Source organism: Aythya marila (genome assembly GCF_965140915.1).
Source record: "Aythya marila genome assembly, chromosome: 3".
Taxonomy (NCBI): Eukaryota; Metazoa; Chordata; class Aves; order Anseriformes; family Anatidae; genus Aythya; species Aythya marila.
The window spans coordinates 66,673,191-66,696,541 of record NC_139044.1 but is presented as its reverse complement, the minus strand read 5'-3'; the positions used below and the strand labels follow the sequence as shown (position 1 = coordinate 66,696,541).

The 23,351-nt window shown below is 37.1% G+C and overlaps 1 protein-coding gene across 1 annotated transcript; it reads left to right on the top strand.

Moving 5' to 3' along the window:
• Window positions 1-1,222: 1,222 nt before the first annotated feature.
• Window positions 1,223-23,325, top strand: MCHR2 (melanin concentrating hormone receptor 2; the record flags this gene model as incomplete). The annotated part of the gene is given in 7 exon segments (XM_082758146.1): window positions 1,223-1,411; window positions 8,903-9,090; window positions 18,982-19,042; window positions 19,046-19,158; window positions 21,932-21,976; window positions 21,978-22,046; window positions 23,010-23,325. Coding segments are annotated over 7 exon segments (981 nt in total).
• Window positions 23,326-23,351: the final 26 nt, after the last annotated feature.

Here is a 23,351-nt window from a genome sequence, read left to right as displayed (position 1 = left end):
CTCTTTCACTTTTCCAAAACTGCTCCTTCCTTTCTATTTACTTTGCTCTCTTTTAAGTTTTGTTTTCTTTTGTACTGTACAAAATTTCTTTCCATGATAATAAAATGTATCTTATCTTCACAATGTTCTTATCTTCACAATGCTAAGCATATAGGTTTTGCTTTTACGGTTGAACTTAGGTGTGCTGTTTTCCTTACTAACTCAGATTTTGCATGGTAATAGCATGTCAGAGGAAGTATGGATACAGAGCACCTCTAATCTAAATCTCCCCTCTTTTAGATTAAAACCATTCCCCTTACTCCTATCACTATTTCTCTGAGTAAAGAGTCCTTCATCCTTTTTATAAGGCCCCTTTAAGTACTGAAATGCTGTGATGAGGTCACCCAAGTGCCTTCTCTTCTGTAGGCTGAACAGCCCCAGCTCTCTTAGCCTGTCTTTGTAGGTGAGGTACTCCAGCCCCTTGATCATCTTTGTGACCTTCCTCTGGTGCCACTCTAACAGCTCCACATCCTTCTTGTGCTGGGGGCTCCAGACCTGGACGCAGTACTCCAAGTGGGGCTTCACGAGGGCAGAGTAGAGGGGGACAGTCACCTCCCTCGACCTGCTGGCCACACCTCTTTTAATGCATCCCAGGATGCAGTTGACCTTCTGGGATGCAAGCACGCACTGCCAACTCATGTTGAGCTTTGATCCACCAGAGCACCCAAGTCCTTCTAAGCAGGGCTGGTCTCAATAAGTTCTTCTCCTAGTCTGTACTAACATCTGGGATTTCCCCAGCTCAGGTGCAGCATCCTGCATTTAGACTTGTTGAACCTCATTAGGTTCACATGGACCCACTTCTCAAGCCTGTCCAAGTCCCTTTGGATGGCATCTCTTCCTCACTTACTGTAGTTCACTATTACTGTTCACTCAACTTACTGTTGAGGTTTAACCTCAGCAGGCAGGTAAATGTCACACAGCTGCTCACTCACTCTCCCCAGGCGGGACAGGGAAGGGAATCAAAAAGGTAAAAGTGCAGTAACTCATAGATTGAGGCAAGAATGTTTTACTAGATAAAGTAAAAGCTTCAGGTGCAAGCAAAGCAAAACAAAGCATTAATTCACTATTAAGTGATGTCCAGGAAAGCAGAGCTCATCCCATTGAATGGTTCCTTGGGAAGACAAACGCCATCACCCCAGTGCCCCCCCTTCCTCCTCCTTTCCCCCATATGTTACTGCTGAGCATGGCGCCACATGGTGTGGGACATCCTTGTGGCCATCCTGGCCAGCTGTCCTGGCTGTGTCCCCTCCCAGCTCCTGGGGTGCTGCAGACAAACGTCCTTCCCTCTCTGATTGGGATTATCTGTTCAGCAGGCTTAGCTGGAAATATCCTCATTGTGTACACAATAATAAGGTATAGAACTGAGTACATTTGGTAAAATGATTTATTGCTGAACAAAATAAACAATGACCACACTAATCGAGTGAATTGCTCTGCAAAGACATGTATTTTAAAATAAATAAATAAATAAATAAATAAATTGACTATAGACAGAACAGATGGAGGGAATATAGGCTTGCTTAGCCTTTTCTGTTATAAGAAAACACTTAAGTGCATGGTTGACTTCAAGAACATTCAAGGAAAATGAAATGCATGTCTTCTGTGGCTTTCGTTGTAGTTAACAGCAATCTTCTTACTGGCACCAGAAAAAGCTAGACAAAACTTTAAACTTCGGTTACAGTGCTAGCTACAATTTTTAAAGAATTTTTTTTAAGACTGAAAACTGTACTTCTACCTCAGATTATTTCAATGAAAGATCTCCATGTACCTTTTGCCCATTTACTGCAGCTTCCTAGAACATAATACTTTTTTCCAGCATCTGGCTTCTGGAGACAAGGGACTTAGTGCCAGTCAAGTATTCTCACATGCCAAGAATTCATACCTCAAAATATTTTTGATGTATTCTGAGAAGATAAAGTTGCTGAAGTTGCTAAAGATTTTTGGGTCATAAAATCTGACCCAAACATCCTTTATATTACTAAAAAAAAAATCTTCTGGTCACATAATATTAAGAGGAGATTTTTTGTATATAATAAGTAACTGTCTTCCAACTGGCACATACAATCACAGACTCTAAAGCCACAAGCATGAATCATGAAGAAGGGGCTATTATCTGCAATGAAAATTTAACATAAAGAAATATGAGAGGATAAACTAATAAATGTCACACTCAGCAAGGGATGGACTCCAACAGATAGACTCCACTCTTACATAACAGGTTTTTAAAGGAAAGATTTCCTAAGGCCAGCCTAGGACTGGGTGTCTGTCAGCCCCTGAGCTTTAGTAAATTTCCCTTGAAACTACCAAAAATCTGATGGTTGGTGCAGTTGAGAGTACTAAATTCATGATCTGAACACTGAAGAGAGCAAATATGGAAACAGTATGTCTGAAATGGACATAATCGTAATATGACTTTTAAAATGCATGAATGAATAGAGAAGAAAAAAAAATCATTGAGTTTCTAAAAAACAGTCTTTAAAGTAATAGAATGGAAGGAAACTGAGAAAGAACAAAGATATTTTCCCCTGGTGAAAGGCCTTTGTCTAACTTAAATTCAAATATGAGAGACAGAGGGAATAAACACAGACAATGACTTAAAAAAAATTAATTTAAACCATATTTGCTCAATAAAATTGCAAGCATTCAAATTTATGGACATGAACATTTATACATAGAAAAAGAATTTGAAAATAGTGCATTAAAAAGTTAATGTGGTAGTTACCAGCAGTTAAAAGGACAGCCACAAACCTCATACTCTATAGATGAATATATATTTGAAATGCAACTGCAGTTTGAAAAATAACTGTGTCAAATTCCCACCTTCCATCATGCAGGTTTGATTCTACTCAATGACTCTGCTTCAGAGATGTCTCTTTTTTCTTTATTGAACATACTTTTTCATGTATATATTTCAAGTTTTTTAGCATTATAGAGTCAGCACTTCTAAGAGAGAAATAAGCTAAATTCTTTCTCTAGTTAACAAGTTATTTACTTACCGGTAAGAAATCATAGAATCATTAAGGCTGGAAAAGACTTCCATGATCATCTGGTCCAACCATCCCCCCACCACCAATATTACCCACTAAACCATGTCCCTAAGTACCATATCCAACCTTACCTTAAACAGCCCCCAGGGACAGTAAGTCCACCACCTCCCTGAGCAACCCATTCCAGTGCCTAACTAATGCTTTACTGATGGAGGTATGTGAAAAAGAATGAACTTTGGAAATTCAGCTCCCCAGTTTGCAGGTCCACTAGCCAGTGACAAGCATTTTAAAGTGTGAATTAAAATGATATTATCTGCAATTTACTGTGAGAGAGTAACTAAAAGACATAACAAATCTTGCATGTAATATATGCCTGTGCACTGATATCTAATTTAAAAATTAATTCAATGACTGGCCCTCCATGTGTGAATTAATTTAATCCCTAGAGAATAATAGAGGGAGTTGAGATATGTTGCTATTAATTTAAAAAGAAAATGGTGGAGAAAACACGGCAAGAGTTCAGTGTCAGCCAGTAGGCTATGATAAACTTCATCCCAGCAACCTACAAATATTGGCCTCCCAAACTGCAGTTCTGCTAGCAAGTGTTTTATATAAATCTACTGACTTTGGCAGACCAGCTGCTGGGAGAATAGCTATGGTTTTGTTTGGAGGGTGGAATGGGATCCAGACAAACCCAATCACCCACATCAGTCTAACTTTAAATTTTGAAGAAATAGTCTCTTGCAGAAGAAAAAAGGGATTCAAATACAATTTGAATTACCTATAAATAAAACTTTTCAGATTAACTTGATTTTTAATAAGATATCTAATACCATTTCTTAAAATAACATTTCCTGAAATAGAGATTGCAAATAAGTCTTACAGCACTTATTACTTGCATTCTGAGTCTTCAGTTGGAGTTGTACTCACCACTGGAAGTAAAGTAATGACCAGAAAACTTATGAAAGTGCTACAGCATGACTAATCTACTCAGATCAGAGATTTTGTTATCAGATGTTATATATTATCATGCTGAAAAATATTGATTTGGCTAACGAAAAATCCAAGCAGTTCAAGAATTACAAGATGAGAAAAAAAAAATAGTTAATGTATGGATGGTACTTCAAGATGTTAATAAGAAACAAGTTTTCAGAAAAGATTTTCAGGGGAAATAACTTGGAACTTTCAGGGACTGATTGTAGGGCCAGTCAGATTTCTTATCTTCCCTCAGAGATCTGGAGTAAAGTATATGGTTGTGTCAACGGTATTTCTAATGTCATACTCTGGAAATTTGGCTGATGTTATGGAGTTTAAGACTGTCATAAAGAAAGAATTAGATAAAGAATAAAACAGGGATGAAAGCAAAACAACTACTGCAATGTTTAATAGCACAAAGCCACAGAATTTTATTTTTCTTTTATAATAAGTAGGAAGCACTGCTGTCAGTTGGAAAACAACAGATGAAAAACTCCTGGGATTGCTGTGGGCTGTCAGTAGGCTAAAGCTGCATGAGAGGCACACACAGATGTAATGTATGTAATATAAAGGCTCTGCCTTTCCGGAGGGAAAAGGGAGCTGCTAATGCCATTCTTCAGGCTCACAACAAGGCCTGAAATACAATTCTCACCAGCTGTTTCCAGGAAAGAGAAGCCTAGTCTGGAAAAGAACAGAAAAGAACAATTGCTAGAACCAGAAGGAACAAGAATTAAGAAAATTCAGCTAAGTTTGTTTTAAAAATAAAAATAAGTCTCAGAGGTGTATGCTTGTTCTCTGTAAATCAGGACCAAATACACCAAAAGGCTTTAAACTGAAGGCCAAGACTGGTAGAAGGGCTATTGTGCAGACTGATAACTGGAAGGCAATTTCTACTCTCCAGAGCAGTGTTGTCTTGTGACTGCCTTCAATAGGATTAGTGGAAGTTAAAAACATCATTTCTACAATGAAACTACTTTGTTATGAGAGGGTCTGTTACAATTTGTTTGCCTGCAACAGTGGATAACTCTGTGCTGTGACAAGGGTTATCTCTTCTAATCTTAGGTTCTTAGTTTTCCTAAATCAGGAAAAAAAAAAAAAAAAAAGTTAAACAATGTACTCAGCGCCCTACAACATGCCCCACATGCTCTGTTCTTTTGCCTAGCTGAGATAGAAAAGCTAAGAGTTTCTGTAATGAAACACTATGCTGACAATTTACTCTAATTTTTGTGATTCTATTTGTTTCGGAAAAAAAATATACATATTTTTAAAAGTAATGCTAGAAATATGGGACTTCCCATGATGACACTGGCACAGTAATTCATAAACGTCTTTAAGTGATGTTATCTGGCTTGACTATGAGATTCAGTTAAGCAGTAATATATTTTTGGACTAAAAATCTTGGAAAAACATATAGCTATTGTTAATCTTTGATACAACAGATTAGATAGTTGAATTACTTGGAACTATTTGTTGTCAGGTATGGTTGAATGAGAGAAGGCATGGAGTCAAACATGTAGAATAGAAAGGCTGTCATTTCTGTGTACAGTTTTTTATAATGGATACAGGGTAAGATTCAGTCTTACAAAAATTTTATAGGCCTTATGCAACTGTTCAGTGTCAATGATTTTTTTTCAGCATAACTTTGACTGACCAAGCCAGTCATCTGGGTCTCCATGGAGAGAGGGTTATTCATATCATCTTTGTCATATACCTTAGACAGACATATACCTGTCTTAGATAGGAAAAGTTACCCCCTAAGTACTGTTTCTCTGCAGCACTCATAGTGCTATAAAAGCTGCTACTTTTGGACCTGCTGTTTTCAGGGCCCAAGGGTCTCCAAGCTTGAAAGCACAAGGGAAGTGATTGACCTCACTGCTGGAAACTCAAAAACACTTCCAGCTCGAGCTGGTTAGATGGAAACATTCAGATTTTTTAGTGTAGGGAGGACAGAAGAATGACCTTACAGCTGGTGCTACCTGCTGTTGTAGCACGACATGTTCGCTCTTCCTGTTTGAAGAAAGGGTATTTGCTTGTGTTTGTAGATGTGTGATATTTGTAAACCATCTTGTCTTTGACCTGGAAGATCACTTGTAAATTAACACTTAAGCTTCTAGTTAGTGAAGAATCTGTGTCCAGGAGGAGATAAATAAATATTGATGACAATACATAATGAAGTTGGAGGGGATAAATAATGACTGATGACAACATATAATGCACTTATTATGTTCTTCAAAGTTGTGGCTGGAGTCACAGCCAGCGCACAGATTATCAGAGTGTTGTGTCTGCTCAACATTTCTTTTTGTATTTGATTGGGATCATTCAAATCTATTTTTAATTAGTTTAATCTGTAGAAGAAGAATTAAAGAGAGAATAGGACTAGCTACAGATTTGACATATTCACAGATTTTTCTGAACAGCAGCTATGGTTTTGTACATTTTTTATAGGTAGATACTTGGATGTTTCAGAGATGCAAATTATTCTTCCTTGGGTGGAAAAAAAGAATTGTCCAGTTAATATGGCTTGAGAAACTGATGAAAAGCTTTCAAGTTTGTGGTAAGACAGAAGAAATTACTGAAAGAATGAAAAATTTGAAACTGAGGCTATAGCTATTATATGACTGGTTGATTTTTTGTCTGTTTGTTGGTTTTGTTTTGTTTTGTTTTTGTAAAGGGACTGTTTTTGGCAGAACACAAGCACCCCTGCCTTAATAAAATGTAAAGCTGTTCTAAAGTACAAAATGTAGCCAAAATGATGTGATGTTATAAAGTTTACTGCATGGGTTACCATTTAAATATCGTGGCTTCTACAAAATGTCTATGGCTGTACAGGGAACTATACAAAAATCTGTAAGAAAGCCCTATGCCCTATCCAGGAATAGTTTTCCAAACCTCAGTGTAAAGCATGGAAGAGTGGGTATTGCAACATTTCCCATCACATTATCCATGGAACTGCTGAGGTGGTAATTTTACTCACCCTCTGTTGTGATCTCACCTCTTGGGCAGTTCCATTTGGATGTCTCAGTTAAACACAAAACACCTAGGGAATATTTCAGCCAAATTTAATGTGTATTCAAAAACATCTCCCATGTCCATCCCTTGTACTCCCCTTTTGCAGAAGTTTGGTAGCTTTAAGCTGTGCACCAAATATTCTTTGTTGATTAAATTTAACATAAAGTCTGAGAGCATGGAATTTGAAGTTGTTGTTTAGAGTTCAAAAGTTTTTTCTCATTTTGTATGATTTACCCTATTAATGTGAATTAAATGGCATGTTCATGCAGTTTTCAGATGCTCTGAAAATTATGTGTTTGAACATAATGGTACCATTTGATGTCTTACAGGAAACACAGTTTGGGGCTTTGCTTTTCCTGGAGATTTTACATCCTTCAATTTTCAAAAAGCTGTAGGCATTAGAGGAAAAAGATCACATATGCGTCATTCTCTCCACAAGTTCTAGTCGTCAGTGCCAACAGATATACTTTATAGATGTCTGGCTTTGGTTTCAGCATCATAACCAGATGGCAGTGAATCATGCTTTATAATTTATTTAAAAGGTTAGAAATAAATACTTTTGTCTGGCTCCTTCCCTCTTGCTTAAATTTCTGTCTTTGGAAATGTAGTTATTTCAGAGTTTATAACATGCAATGAAGGTAACATAAAAAATATGAAACGATGAACTCTTCTCACATGGTTCCTTTTAGGAAATGATGGTCATAGAGAATGCAGTATGTGGGCAGCCAGGAGGAGTTCTCCCGGCTGCAGATCCTTCTGTGTCTTTCAGTGAAAGTGACAAGCAAACTGGTACTTTGGAACAGGTTGAAAAACAAGCAAACAAAAAATAGCAAATGGATTAGAGATACTGAGAGGGACTCCAGGCAAATAACTTATGCTACATGTAGATATCTAATATGTAAATGAAGTTAGATAAGGTGATTCCTGTATGAATCTACATAGGAATCCATAGCATTCCTATATGGACACTGTGAGTAAGGACATTTTACATAAAGTTCTGTGAATAAAAATATTTTATAAATATTGATGCTTTTAAAAAATGCTTTGTGTCTCTTCCCTTGATTTGTATAAAATACGGTAATTTAAAGTCAGGAGCTCTTTTAACTGCCTGTGTAACATTCCTTTAAGCCTAAATTTGAATGTATATTAAGATAGAGATTAGAGTTTGGGAAATAAATCTAGGAAAGCACATATTTCACACAAAAACTGTATAATAAATACATTATGAAACTGGTAAAAATAGACTCAGTACTTAGGTGAAGACTGTGCATACAGTTTTAATTCAGTTGTGTTCCTTACGTAGGTGTAAACTTTATGAGACTGTCCTTAAATATTTGACTGCATATTATTCTTTTCTTGGAGGACCCTTCCTCTTTTAGCAGTACCATTTTACCTCAAGCACTCAACAATGTTCTGCCTGCATTTTTTAGTGATTCAACCCTGGATTAACTACATTTACAGATCACCTGCTCTTTCTTCCTATTTATGTTAGTTTCTATCTCCATAAAACCTTTCTTTCTTTTGAACTCTTTATAATTTTGAAAGGAGAAAAGGAGAAAAGGGATTACTGTTAATAAATTAAATAGCCCTTTAAACTTCACTGGAAACCAAAGCTATGAACAATCTACATATTATATATATATATGTATTTTAAGCCTAAAATGTTTATTATGAAATATCTTTGGTATGACAGATGTCCCCTGACTTTAAAATACTTTTTCCAGCAGTGTACTCACCTATGTTCAGATCAGTTTTAAGGTCCATTATATCAACAGCATACTTGGGAAACAATATGGTAACTATGTCAAGGAATCGTCTTCATGTCCCCCAATTTATTGCAGAACTAAGAAGAAAACTGAGAAAAAAAAAAAAAAAAAAAAAAAAAAAAAACAGATATCTGCATCTGCAATCTGGCTATAGCAGATTTAGTTCATATAATTGGCATGGCCTTCCTCATTCACCAATGGGCACATGGAGGCGAGTGGGTGTTTGGCAGCCTTCTTTGTACCATCATTACCTCCCTGGACACATGCAACCAGCTTACATGCAGTGCCATTATGACTGCAATGAGTTTGGACAGGTATGTGCTTTCAGATTTTCAGTCTATACCTTTCATTCAAGGACAATAATACCTGTGTTTATGCAAATCTGTAGTAATTTGAGAAAGAGAAGTAATGCCGGTCATGGTTAACATTTTTTTTAATTGCATGTTTCCTTTTTTGGCATTTGTGGAGGTGGAATAAATATTTTAATTCTTGCTATAGCACCATGCTATGCACAAAGTTTTGCAAGATCCTGCTCAGTACCACTGTTACTGTTCTGTGGATTCTCTTTAGATGTCCAACTTCTAGTAATGGCTTGATTTCACTGAAACTAGATTTATTTCAAACATTTCAGTGTAAGATTAAAAAAAATGGCTTCAAGGCAGCCTGCATAAATGTACTGTATCTGTTATCTTTATTAAAATGTAGTAAGAGTATAACAAGAATTTTAGCTTTGTTCATCACTTCAGATTTCAAAAACAGCTTCTCAGTGGTCTTGATCTTAAGCAAAAAATGGCCAGGATCAGGAAAGTAAAGTCTATTTTTGACCAAAGAGGTTATTTGTATGTGAGAGAGCATGAAGAAGACAATCTTCCCTTCATAGCACAAGACACTAGTCAATCATTTAAGATGACATTCAATAGACAACTTTTGACTTGCGAGCCAGGATAAATGGGAAGGATGGTTGCTATTGAACCAGCAACATATAAGACAGAATGCTTACATGGAAATGGAATGTAGTCACTAGAGAGAGGGAGAAACAATATTGTAAGACAGAGAGCAGAAGGTAGAAATTTGAAAGTTAAAAATAATTTTGAAATTGATAATATGTGGCTATTATACAGAAGCTAAACTAACGAACAATATCAGAAATATTATTTGGTTAACTTGCAGTTAAAAAAAAGGCAAGAAATTATAATTTCCTTTGAAGTGCATTTCAGAAACTCTGTTTTGTATTTGCATGTGAGTAATGTGATAGAAGACAGCCTTTTCTTATGTTTCTAAAGAATTTGCACATAATAGTAACTCTAGTCATTCTGTTTGGAGAAAAAAAAAAAAATCTTTATGCAAAGGACAGGTAAGTATTAAGACAGGGAAAAGACATGGTCTCCTACTGAGAAAAGGCAAAATATCAAAACACAGTATAAAAGTTAGTTTATGTACCAAATAAAACCCAGCTCTTAAAAATGGATATTTTTTCCCCATATTCCTGTAAATACTGAGTGTAAGCCTGTGCTATTTTGAGCAAGTTTTTCCATCTCAATAATATTTGCTTAGGGAAGGCTCTTCAAATTATTTCTCTCCCAATCACTGCCCATTATGACCTATTAATACCCATTATGACAGTACTGCCGAGAGACAAAGGGTTTTCAGATAACTAGCTCCCAAATGGTTTAGTGCTTGATAAAATCACCTCTGAATCCACCTGGAAGCTGTTATTAGGTGAAAAGATTAAACCATCTGTTTTGTAAAAAATCAGCAGAGTTTATCAGATTTTGTTTGACAGTAAAATCATCACAAATTCACAATAAAAGCAAGAAACGTGATTATGCCTTAATAATGCTATAGCTAATGCATCATAAGACAGCTTCACGTTCTTTTTCACATTTCTCAAAAATTAAAGTACTTCTCAAGTAAGACAGAAGTGGGTCAGAACTGGGAAGGCACTTCCAAAAGAAGCTTGAGCTGAATAAAATGGCTACCACATGCAAATTAATATCTGTCATATTGCTGGATAATGTTTTTATTCCCAAAAATCCTCATCTTCATAACACGAGAGAACGATGTCACGCACTCATCCAACAGAGACTTTACTATTTCAGCATTTCCTGTTGAAAATCGAATTTCTTTTTAAGATCTTAAGAAGTGGCAAAAACAGCTGTTCTCTCCATGGAGCTTTAAGGGTCATTTTATAAGGGGTGCAATGGGTAAAATTTGCTTTTGATTACTCGCTTTGATATGGGAAAAAAAAAAAAAAAAAAAAAAGAAAAACACACAAAGGATAATTGTAAAAACTATGCAAGTTTTGCATGTATATTAAAATTTATGAGAAAGTTTCCAAAATAAATATCAAATGCATTTTTAATAGAGATTCATGTTTACGTCATAGGCAAACATCACGTAAATTAAACCTGAATAAAACCTTGTTATGAGAACATTTGTCTATCTGCTAAGAGAGAAATTCCTGAGAAGCAGCTCACATCTTCTTTGCATGAGGACACATGTAGGCACGTGTAGATAACAATCCCAATGTAATTTACTGTCATGTAGACCAAGAGAAAATCTGCCTAATATCATGATACAAATATGGCCTAAGAGAAATCAGGCTTGTGTACACTGCAGGCAGCATTTCTTATTTTCCAAATATTGATTTATGTTGAAGTCTAGTGAGAGAGGAGGGATGGGTGAAAACACGGTCCAACATAATGTCCTATACTGAAGTTGTTAACTGGAACATTCCAAGAAAGCCATTTGATATTCATTCAAAAGGGATTTAAATTACAATTAGTAATGTTAGTGTCTTTAAACTAGCAAAGGAATTTTTTACCTATGTCGTTTTGAAAAAAAAAAAAAAAAAGAGCCAAGCCTTAAATCTCCAAAATAACTAATGCAATTTCAGAAGTCACATCATTCCTTATTCCTGCATGGCCCACAAGACATAGCTGATAAAACCCACCCTAGATTTTCTTTGTCTGGCAGGAGTCTGTGAAGCATATCTCATTTCCTGTATCATGAATCCAGTGGAGCATGTAACAGCAAAATGCCCCTGCTTGGCTCCCTTCGTACAGGCTGCACTTCCTTCTGACTAGTTCTGCAAACTTGGGTTATAAGAAAAGGTGTAAACCTCTTGGTAGGGGTTCACTTGTCTGTAATCCCAAGCCTGCTTTAGGTATAGCACAGATGAATACAGACACAGCTGAGACTTAGTTCAGTCTCCTGGGAAAACACGCTAAGCTGTGAGAAAATAGCTAGATTAGAACTATGCATGCTAAGAAAGGTAAAAGTGCATCCAGAGATAAGATTGTTGAGGTGAAAACAGTTGGCATCTCAAAGGTTCAAGAAGAGAAACACTGGCATGAAGAGGTATCAAATACTAAAAAAAAAAAAAAAAACAAACAGTCTGAAGATGCCCCTTCACCGTTAATGAGAGCATTAACACTTAGCCTAGGAGATCAGTAGTCCTGGTTGTCTGTTGGCTATTTTAATAGACAATAAATATTCTTTTTTTGTGAATATCCTACTTGTGAAGTGTCTCTGTGCATGGGAAACATTCCCTGAGCAAAGATGCCTGGAGTTGAAGAGTTACATAGGGAATCAGTCAGTTTAGATAGCTGCATAAATATTTATTTAGCCAATTCTCTTAAGGTTTCAGATGTATAAATGGAGAGGTGAGGCTGGGAAGATAAATCTGGAGTAAGTAGCTCTGTGACAGCTGAGAAGAGGCAGGCAGGTGTTGCCAGTCTTTGCAGCAGCAGGCATGAGAAAATATGTTCCTGATTTGCCCATTGCTGTAATATTGCTCTAATATTTACCAAGGCAGTATTACTGGTAGGGTGGGTTATATCTCTATGAAAGTCGTGGGCTTTCAGATATTTAAAACCAGAACCACTTGATTTGCCATGGACTAATCCATTTTTTCAGTCTTCACACTCATTTCTCCTTTGCTCCTTGCTTTACTTCACAGGCAGCCATAAACACCCCAGCCGGAAGAAAAAGACATTCGCTGCATCTTCTGGGAAGACTGTCATTTGCCTTTGAGTGTGGTACACTTTGCTGCCTCTTGGAGCAGTCCAAATATTTTAAACCAATGCATATAATGCATGATTAGCATTAATTGGATTATTGATGTTAATTAGTTATATTAACAACAATAATATACGATACTGTGGCAATACATAATAATGTTAGACCATGGGATGTCACATGTAATAGGTTAAGATATCCAGAGGCAGGGAGAAAAGAAGTGAGGAAAAATCTAAGCTCTTGGATAGGTTTCCCTTCTTGTTGTTGTATGTGCATGACATTAAGTATGACCACATGCTTATGGACTTGCTAGAAATCAGACAAGATGATGTGGAGCTAGCTACATTAACTAGAACCATATGGTCCCACAAAATATTTTCTCTTTCAGACTGTCATCTTGGGTTTCATGATCATACCATGTACCTTTGGTGATGGTTGATTTCATAGACCTTCCTCCAAGCAGCATTGTAACAGCAAGCTTGGCAGAAAGGCAAAAAGAATTCAGTAATAGTCATTGGTAACAGGTACCATGTACCTGGTGCCCTGCACCTTTCTGGAGCTCTGCAAGCTCCATCACTGCCTCCTTGTCCATCACTGCATCAGAGACACAGCCCAGACACTCCTGTTATTGTTTGTTTCAGGTGAGTGCTCTTCAGACTATTCTGAACAAAAGACATGATTATTACTGATAATTACTTTGGCAGATGAGGGCCACGTGTGCCTTTAAACTCCACTGTCTGTTTGAGGCAGAAATTACCCTTATTTTCAAAACAGCATTTTTTCCCAAATGCACTTTTCACTTTTTATTTCACAAATTGATTTTATATCATCAGACAATAGGCAAGATTGAGAATTACTTCTAAACTGAAGCAGCCAATAAGAAATCTACCGAAAAGAAAAAAAAAAAAAAAAAAAAAAAGACAAAAGCTGCTTGTGTTTGGGGTGATATTTATTTCTTATTGTTTGTGGAAGGCTATGATATTTCTCTGCATGAATCAGAATACTGACAGACTGGAAAAAGTCTGAGTTCTATCAAGAAAAAGAATCATTTACATTTACCCTTATATTTACCTTTACCCTTGAATTTGTGGTGGTGTTTTCATTCCATTCTGTCTAATTATTTTCTTTTCATTTTCAAGGTCATTAAAAAACATTTTTTTTCTTTTGCTCTGATGAATACTAATGATAAGAATTAGAAACCCAGGGAAAGACTATCTCTTTATAGTCATATATTGGTATGTTAAAATGTAGAGCAAAATAATTGATCCAGAAAATATGAAAAGTCATCTTACAACATGTAGGGAAATACAAGTATAATACACGCCAGATTTTAGTACCCTCACCTGCCTTTTACGTTTGTGAGAATCCTATGAAAACCCAACTGTAAACCCAGGAAGATGATGTCCACTCAGCATAAGGAACCGGAGCCAACAGACACATAGGCAGTGGCAAGTACCTCTCAAACCTGAAGACATGGATTCAGCACATATCCCAGGCCAAGAGGGTTCCTTTCCATATGCCATTTCTTTCCCTTATTGGTCTTCAATGACCCAAATGCAGTTAGTTTTCTTACTAACTTTGTTAGTTGAACTACTAGACTGCAGCCACATTGATCAACATGAGATGCATTCACTGCTGGCATGTTCTGCACTGCACTGTGCCCTGATCCTTTGAGTAAAGGCAATACCTTCTATTAAGCCACATGTCACACGGTGCCTTAAGCGCAGCGGCCTTTTGCATTGCTAACAGCCCTCTCTGAAACTCTGTAGCCAGTTTTCCACTGGCAGCTCTGCGCCCAGTCATCCAAGCTGCTGCGGCAGCCTTTCCCAGAGCCTCTGGGGCAGCCCTTTCCCTTGTTCCCACGCTGGGGATCTTGGAGTTATCCTCCCGGCCATGCACCTGCAAACCCAACGGCATTGTTATAGTGGGTTCTCATGGGAAGCGACGGCCACCAGCGTGAGAATCCTCCCTTCTTCCCCCCCCCCTTTTCCTACCCCATGGTCAAAACTTCTGGTTGATATTAGTGGACCCAAAAATATGCATGCCCCAAGCTTAACAGCAAGGCAGCATGCAATCTCAGCAGAGCATGCTCCCAGCAGCACCAACAGCATCATAGACAGAAACAACTTATGAAAAGTGGGTCCTGATAAAAACTATATTGATACTGTGGAAAAAGTATTATGAGGAGAACCACCCACTGCACTGGAGAAGATACCCAAGACGGATATTTGTCTGGAGACCCCCCCATTGTATCTCTTCCCATTTTCCCACTGGCCAAAGTTTTCCCTTTCTACCCTCTCTCCTTTAATTTTTATCATCCCTAAAATTAACTATATGTCATCATCTACAGAACCTGCTAATAAATACTGATGTATGTTTGTTCACCTACCTCAGAAATCTTTGTGCAATACACAGTTCTTAATGAAAGAACAAATAACCAATATTTTTGTGGTTAGGTACATTGTGAGTTTAAGTAGAGTGAAACAGAATGGAAACCTCACTGAAACCTTCCTGCTAAGAAGGAAAAAGATATGAAGGCATTAAGGAACTTTTGTATCATCCAGCTGAACACACCAGCTGAAGTTCAGTCTCCCATGAATGGCAAGTAGTAGGCACATCTCAGAGGCGATTGATGGGTTGTAATATGGTGTCCTGTCACCTTTCATGCAGCTATTGGGAAGAGGGGGCCTGGTTAGCTGTAATTCTTACTCCACATCAGCTAGTAATGTCACTTCTCTGTGCTTGAAACCCCATATGTCCTATCTCCATCCTACATACTTTTATTTTCTCATAAATACTTTTAATTCATAGTTTATTCACTAATGGCTTTTGTATTATGCACTGGAACTTTCTTCATTATTGATATCTGGAAATATCTCCACTGCTGATTTTTACAAAAGGGTTGTATTCTTCCCTTATTTTGCCTGGAGATGCTGTTTGCTGCTCTTGAAAAATGAAAGCAAGCTCAAAGCATACATAGTACACCATGCTTATGTGGAGACTAAGAGGTCAAATTTTGTGCAAAGCAGGACTAATCATAAGTTTTAAAAACCTTATAAGCCTGTAAATTACCCTCAATTACACTGATCCTGTAAGCAGTATCAGTGTCAGAAGCTATTTCTATGAGGCAGCCAGTGAAACAGGAGAGTTGGTGTGCCAAGAATGATACAAATCAGTTCGTACATTGCTGATACAGAGGATTTCTGAGAAGTTCTTTCTTAGTATCTTGTAGGTAGGTTGTTTTTTTTGGTGGTGGTGATTTTGTTGTTCTTTGTGGGTGTTGTGGGTGTTTGTTTGTTTGTTTGTTTTTGTTTGTTTTTGTTTGTTTTTGTTTGTTTTTGTTTGTTTTCTGTTGTTACAGAACTACAGTAAAACCAAGCTGTTCTTTATTACCTTCATGACATAATAACAGCATGATGTTAGACATAGTTTTTTAAGATGCCATACAGTAGAAATGCCTTTTGCTGATTCTAACTATAATGGTCATTACTTTAACCTTATTTACTGAAAAGAACTTGGTTATTGCACGATTTGAATAATGAAAAAAAAAAAAAGAAAAAAGAAAAAAAAAAAGACTATATTTCATACTCAACCAAGAGTGAAAATAAATTCTTATCACAAGACATATGAATCTTTCTTAACCTTATGCAGTAATTCTTAACCTTCATTGGCCCAAGAGCTATAATACCAAGCAACTGAGGTTTACACCTCTTTTTCTTTCATGAAATACTTTTAATAAGGAATGATGTTATGCTGACTTTTATTCGTTCAATTGTTTAATTGTTTCAACTGTTATTGACTGTCTCTTGCAGGCTTTTATTGTGTTTATTTTTTTTTTTCTGGATTTTTTTCACGATCTGTAAATAAGATAAGTAGTTCACTGATTGATATAGTCTTTCATTTGCTGTGTTACTACTTATTTGTTTCAGAACACACCAAAAATATTAGATTCTGAAAAAAAAAAGTCTTCAGCAAGAAAGTTGTACCTTCCTAATCTTCTTAAAGAGCTGAGAATGAGTGCTGTGCGATTCCATGTGCAGACAATAGCACTTTAGAACAAGTGTGCCTCCTTACATAGCGCCTGAAACCACCATAACATTGCTATTACACTAGCTTTGACTGTTTTGTTTGTCGGACAGTCAATTTATTCTGTTCTACAAGCACTAAAAATCAATGAAAAACTACCTGTAATATTTTTCAGGTTCATGCTTGCATCTTGTAGGAAATTTAAATACTCTGCCATGAAGGATAAAATTTGGTAGAGAAACTGAATTGCCAATCATAAGAAAACAATTTCCAAGTATTGTTTAGATTCTTGGTCATTTGCCTTTCTTATAAAAGCTAGTAAATCACTCATTTTCAGTTACTTTCAGAAAAAATCCATTTCAAAAGAGTTCTGTGACTATGATTCAGACCTTTCAGTCTTTTTAAAAGAAACTGAGCTTATCTACCTCCCACATGTTTCATTACCACTATGTAAAACTCTTCTGGCCTTATGCATGTAAAAATGCGTTTGTGATGTAGTTGAAAAGGAGATAATGAAATTTTTGATTCATTTTGTAGAGGCTCATCATAAAATATTTTCTACCAAAAAGAATGCCCCAAATCTTCCTCTCCCCTTTTTTGTGTAAAACTTTGACATCCAGGAGCTTTCTTTCATTTAGCTGCATTGCTTGTTATTAACTGAAGGTTTATGAATCAATAATGGGATGAAATGAGTTTTCTTCATAAATTGTGTCTCCCCCATTTCTCTTTGATGCTTTTGTTCCTTACCCACCCACCAACTCCTCTTGGAAGAGATTGGGTTCTTCTGCCTGCACTTTCCCTGTTGCAGGGGGTCAGCAACAGGGATATGGGGCTGAGATGTCAGCCTCCAGTCTCCCATGGTCTGAGTGGTGGTAGGTAGAGATGCCATTAGGAGTACACCTCTCATCACATATCAGGTGGGACCATAACTGATCTTATTGCTGGCAGCAATGTGACAAGAATCAGCTCTTTGCTAGGGTCTCCTCCGTGAGACCCAGCTGACGAGAGCCGTGTCCATTGGAGATCAACTATGCAGCACCAAAATGAGGTCAGTTTGTGCTGGGTTCTGGGAGTCTCCTGTGATTATATCACCTCAAAGACACTTCAGAACAATTCTGTACTTCTTCCCTTCTTGTTGCTTTGTGGAGTTCCATGAGCTTGAGAGCTACAAAGCAGTACCAAGACTCAGAGCAATGGACATTTTCAGCCTCTGTTGCATACTCTCTGCACCCAGTACCTTCTGGATAGGCCTACAGCTAGACCCAGCATCCCAGATTCTGTATTTGCAAAAGACAGAAAGAGAAAGGGGGAAAAAAAAAAAAAAACATTGTTATGTTTCTTTACTTCTGCTGAATTTATTCTAAAGTGGTCTGACACTATTGTTTCCCAAAAAAGTTGTTAATCTGTGCATCAGTCATGTTAGTCATAATACATCCCTCCCCTTAAGTCTCCTTTCTTTATTTTGGCTTTTGAATTGTTGCATTTAGTAATCTGCTTTCAGCTCAAAAATTGCTCACTATATCCACTTTGATCTGACATATTAAAGTTCACCCTAACATTTTACAAAATGTGAAGGTCGTGAAACAGAAGCTGAATTTGTTTTGTATCATAAGCTGCCACTATCTGAAGGTTACTTTTAAGGTAGAGAAGTTTTCCAGTTGGATCTTCAGTTAGGTGGCAACTATTTAAAAAGGTAGAAAATATTTAAATTACTACTGTAACAGACTTGAGCAATCCAACAGCTCAAATATATCAGAAAGTAGTATAATTGTATTTGAAAATGTCTTGCATGTATTAAATTATCTCCATTCCTTTTCCAGAACTAACTTTATCTTGGATTTTGTCTCTGTTTGCTTCTTGTATGAGTTTTTACATTATCTCCTACATTCTGATCTATTTTAATTTATTAAAAACTCTCATCATATTAATTAAAGAATGTTGTGATCAAGAGCATAATCAGTTATAACAACACTTGTAGAATGTTAAGTGAACTGCTTGAATAAATGCTATTCTGAAATGTAGTACTCAAAAACTTTAAAAAAATGCAGCTTCCTTCCCTTGCAATGGTTATTCTCTGAATTTATGTTTTGAGGTCAACAATATTAACCTAAATATTTTACTGTTTTTCTATTATATTGCTCTGTTACTTGATTTTACAGATACCTCACCCTTCTCCAGCCATTCCGACTAACCCACCTGCGAACAAGATCAAAGACATTTTGAGTCAACTTTTGTTTATGGGTAGCATCACTTATTCTGGTGTTCCCCATATGGGTCTACTCAAAAGCAATAAAGTTCAAAGATGGTTTAGAGAGTTGTGCTTTTGATCTGACCTGATGATGTTTTCTGTTAAGCCATTTAAGGTTCTGAGACCATATTATAGACCATATAATATTCTGAGACAACTGTTGCTGTTGCTCAACAGTTGCTGTTGAGTATACCACCCATTTTGTCTTTGATATCCCTGAGAGGTGGGTAGATGAATGGATGGATAGATGGACAGACGGACGGACAGAAGGACAGATGGAATAGAATTAAAGGCCAAAGCTGATCCTAGTGTCATTCATATTATAACAACTCAGATTTTATTGGTAGTATAGAGGCATCCCCCATGCAATGAGGGCAAGGCATAGTCAGCAAGACAGCTCCATATAGCAAAAGTAATTGTGAAGGATCTCTCCTTATCCTTTCTTCCAGTGTCTGGGTAACTGTTGTTCACAAATGGGATCTCTTTGCCCTTCCTTACTTGTCAGACTTTCATTTTTGAAAGATAAATCATGGAAGAATTTAAACATTCCTCAAATTGCGTACAAAACTTTCCAGTGTCTCATGGCCAAGCAGAATCATGTTTTTTTGTTGAATCCAAACCAGCTTGTTGAATGAAAGCTAGCAAGGGACATAAAGGACAATTTTAGAAGCCTTTTTGGAACAGAAAGCAAATCTGGGGAGATACTGGGTATTTTTATATTAGCATGTTCATTTGGACCAGGAATGTATTTTTGGGGTGAGTCTCCCAGTTGTATCTAATTACCATACTTGTGGTCATATTATTCATCAGTCTCAAAGCACACGATCTTTATTCTTTGCAGGTGAAATCAAACTGAAAAGAGAGATCCAGAAATTTGATGTATGGACTCCAACCACTGTTGTGTACTCAGTCCTCAATCCACAGGATCCAATTAGTGAAAATCCAAAGTTTAACTCCCCGACATGAGTATAATTTGCTAGGTCCTCAGCACCAAAAACTGCACTCCATAGATTAGATTTGCACTACTCAGTTGTACTACTAGCCAATGTAGACAAATCCCAGGGGGGGAGGGGGAAGTAAAAAAAGTGTTCAAGCCTCTTTTGTTCCAGCTCTTTCTTTCTTCTCCCCCTCCCCCAGTCCTGGATTTTTAATGGAATGAATTCTAACTTTGGAACACCAGAAAAATAGGGAGGAAATATGTAGCAGTACAGAAGGTAAAATATTTTACTGTCAGGAAAGCTTGATGCAATTCACTGGTGAAGATTTAAGGTATCAGTGAAAACACTGAAATATAAGCGATTATTTTCAAGAACTTGTGAAGGACATGAGACCCCCAATGGCCTGAAGAAATCAGATAAAATCAAAGGAAAACAGGGATGAAAGAATTTGGGGAATTCAGCCTAGTCCATCCTCTCTCGGATGGCATGACCAATTGTCAGAGGTTTGTTTAATTCTGCTTCAGAAGTTTTAACACAGAAAAGTATAAAGATGAGTTAAAAGAGTCTCTGGTGGATTGAAAAACATTGAACTTAAATTCAATATCCAGAAAGTTTAACAAGTTATTAAGCTGTCAATCTGTAAAGTGACAAGAAAAAAAAAAAAAAAAAAAAAAAAACAACTATGTGCACTTGTCAGGACCATATTAAAACAAAAAGATATAATTTCCTTCTTTAATGGAAATTCTCCAGTTTATAAAGCAGAAATAGAATCAAAATATCTTAAATTTTAATAAAATGACTGGAAAAAAAAATAGGAAAGATGCTGTAGATCGATGCAAGAATGGTTGAAAACAATTAGTGCTACATCACCACTGGTTTACTATCAGGCTAGCAAAATACCAGGGTGTACTGGGTCTGGCTGGAATGTTAACTTTCCCGGCAGCAGGCCATACGGTGCCATACTCTGTACTTGTAGCTGGAACAGCAGTGTTATCACACCAGTGTTGTGTCTACTGCTGAGCAGCAGTGGCACAGCATTGGGCCTTTCTCTAACCCTCCTAGGGGGTGGGCAAAAAGTGAGGAGAGAAACATCACTAGGGCAGCTGACCTAAACCAATCAAAGGGATATTCCATACCATGTGGTGTCACACTCAGCAATAAAAGGTGGAAACAGGAAGAAGAGGGGAGGGGTGGGCTCTCGTTGAGAAGACATCGGTCCTCCTCTCGAACACCAGCTGCGTGCGTTGAGGCCTTGCTTCAAAGATGTGGTCAATCATCGCTCATTTGTGGGAAGTAGAGAGTAATTTCTTTCCTCTGCACTTCTATATAGCTTTCATTTATTTTGTTTGTTTGTTTTCCTCCCTTTTTCCCCTTTCCCTTTTATTTCCCCTTAGTTAAATTGTTTAGTTCATGGTAGTCTTTATTTAATTATTATAATTATTTCCTTTTAATTAAATTATCCTTATCTCAACCCGTGAGTTGTTCTTTGCTTTACTTCTCCCCCTCCTCATCTAAAGGAGGGGGAGTGAGAGAGCGGTTGTGGGGTTTAGCTGCCCAGCATGGTAAAACCACCACACAGGGGACTAAGAAGGTTGTGTCTTGCATGGAATTTTGCAATAATTTTCATTACAGGTGCTGAAAAAAAAGCACACACATGCAGAATTTGGAAAGCTAAGGTGTATAATTTGTGGTTGCCTTGTTGTAGTTAACAGTATTTCTCAAACTGCTGGGCATAGATTTTATTCCTAAATGTACTTACAGTTCTGAATAACTGCTACTACCTAAAAACAGGTTCCATGTATCTCTAATAATGAATCACAAAACAGAGATCACTTTATGAAAAACGTAATTTTATTTCTTTACATTTATGAAATTTTCTTCATGTAATCACATTGTTCTTTCTCTTTTCATTTTCTTTTACAGGTATACACTTCATCTTACTATAACAACTTTCTTTTTTCCTTTGCCACTTTATTTGCTACATTCTAATTTTATGTTATACATGGGATATGTATCAGCAGAACAAGAAAGCAGAAAGGTGAAGTGCTATTCATTGTTCTTCCTATTTCAGATTCTCTGTGCAGGCTGTAAAGGTTTTGTAGGTTTCTAGCCTGTAACGGGCTAAAAGGAATAGCCCTAAAATGGCATGTGGGCACCGCACCATGTGACTTTCCATGTGACTTGATGCTGCATTATGTTCCCTATAAGGGATGAGATTCAGTGGAAGAAGCAAGATAACCCAGCTTGAAGGAAACTGATTAAAATTAGAAAAGAAAATTATGGCAGAAGTCCTCAGTTTATCTGTGGAGAGCACAAAGGCATGGCTCAACCCTATACTTCTGGCTGCAGGAGGGCATCTGCCCAACAAGGTCTCAAGAAATGCTGAGAAGAAATGGCTTCCAAGTCTAGTAGCAGCCACCATACCACATTTCACAAGGAGGCACAGGATGCCTGAGGAAGCCTAGATAACACAACAAAAATGACAGATAAAACAAAACTGAAATACAGTTTCCAGGCTCCTCGTCAGCAAGTTTTGTTTCTGGGACTAAGTGTTTTGGATCTCAGCTTTACCAATTTCCCATGAAAAAGGTAATTCATTTACATTTTAGTGTGGTTTTTAATCCCTCAGGCAGGGGTATTGTTTGCTTCTCTTCTCCATCTCCTTAAGCTCCTAATAGCCAAGTTTTGAAAAATGTTGCAAAACTGTACAGTTTTCATGTTGAAAACAGACAAACATTTTAAATGAAGTAATTGTCAGTGTTTCATCAATTATACATAAACAATTCTGCTGTATTTGTGTGGCATAGCATCAAATTCAGCCTTAACAGAAAAAATAATGAGCAAATAAACAAACAACAACAACAAAAGTCTTTGAGAACTGATCTTTGCTTGCACTGCAGGTGATTTTGGTCTCAAATAACTGCCATTCATCAGTATGTTCAATCCATGACATCATTTTCTCACTTTGAATTTCCATGCTTAGCATCCTTTTATTTTGCAGTTACAACATCAGTATCCCCAAACAAAGAGTCATGAAGATGGTGCTCGCTCTGGTCATTATGTTTGTGGTAAGTGCTGCCCCATTCCATGTGATCCAGCTTGTGAATCTTCAGGTTTCTCACCCAACTCTAACCTTCTACGTGAGCTACTACATCTCCATCTGCCTCAGCTATGTCAGCAGCAACATTAATCCATTTCTCTACATCCCTATCAGTGGGAACTTCCAGAAGCGTCTCTGGAGGTGCATAAACATGGAAGTAAGGATGGCAGAACAAGATGTCAAACACATTGAAAATATACCGAAGTCAAGTTTTTGAAAAAATGTGTTATCTATGTGCCAATT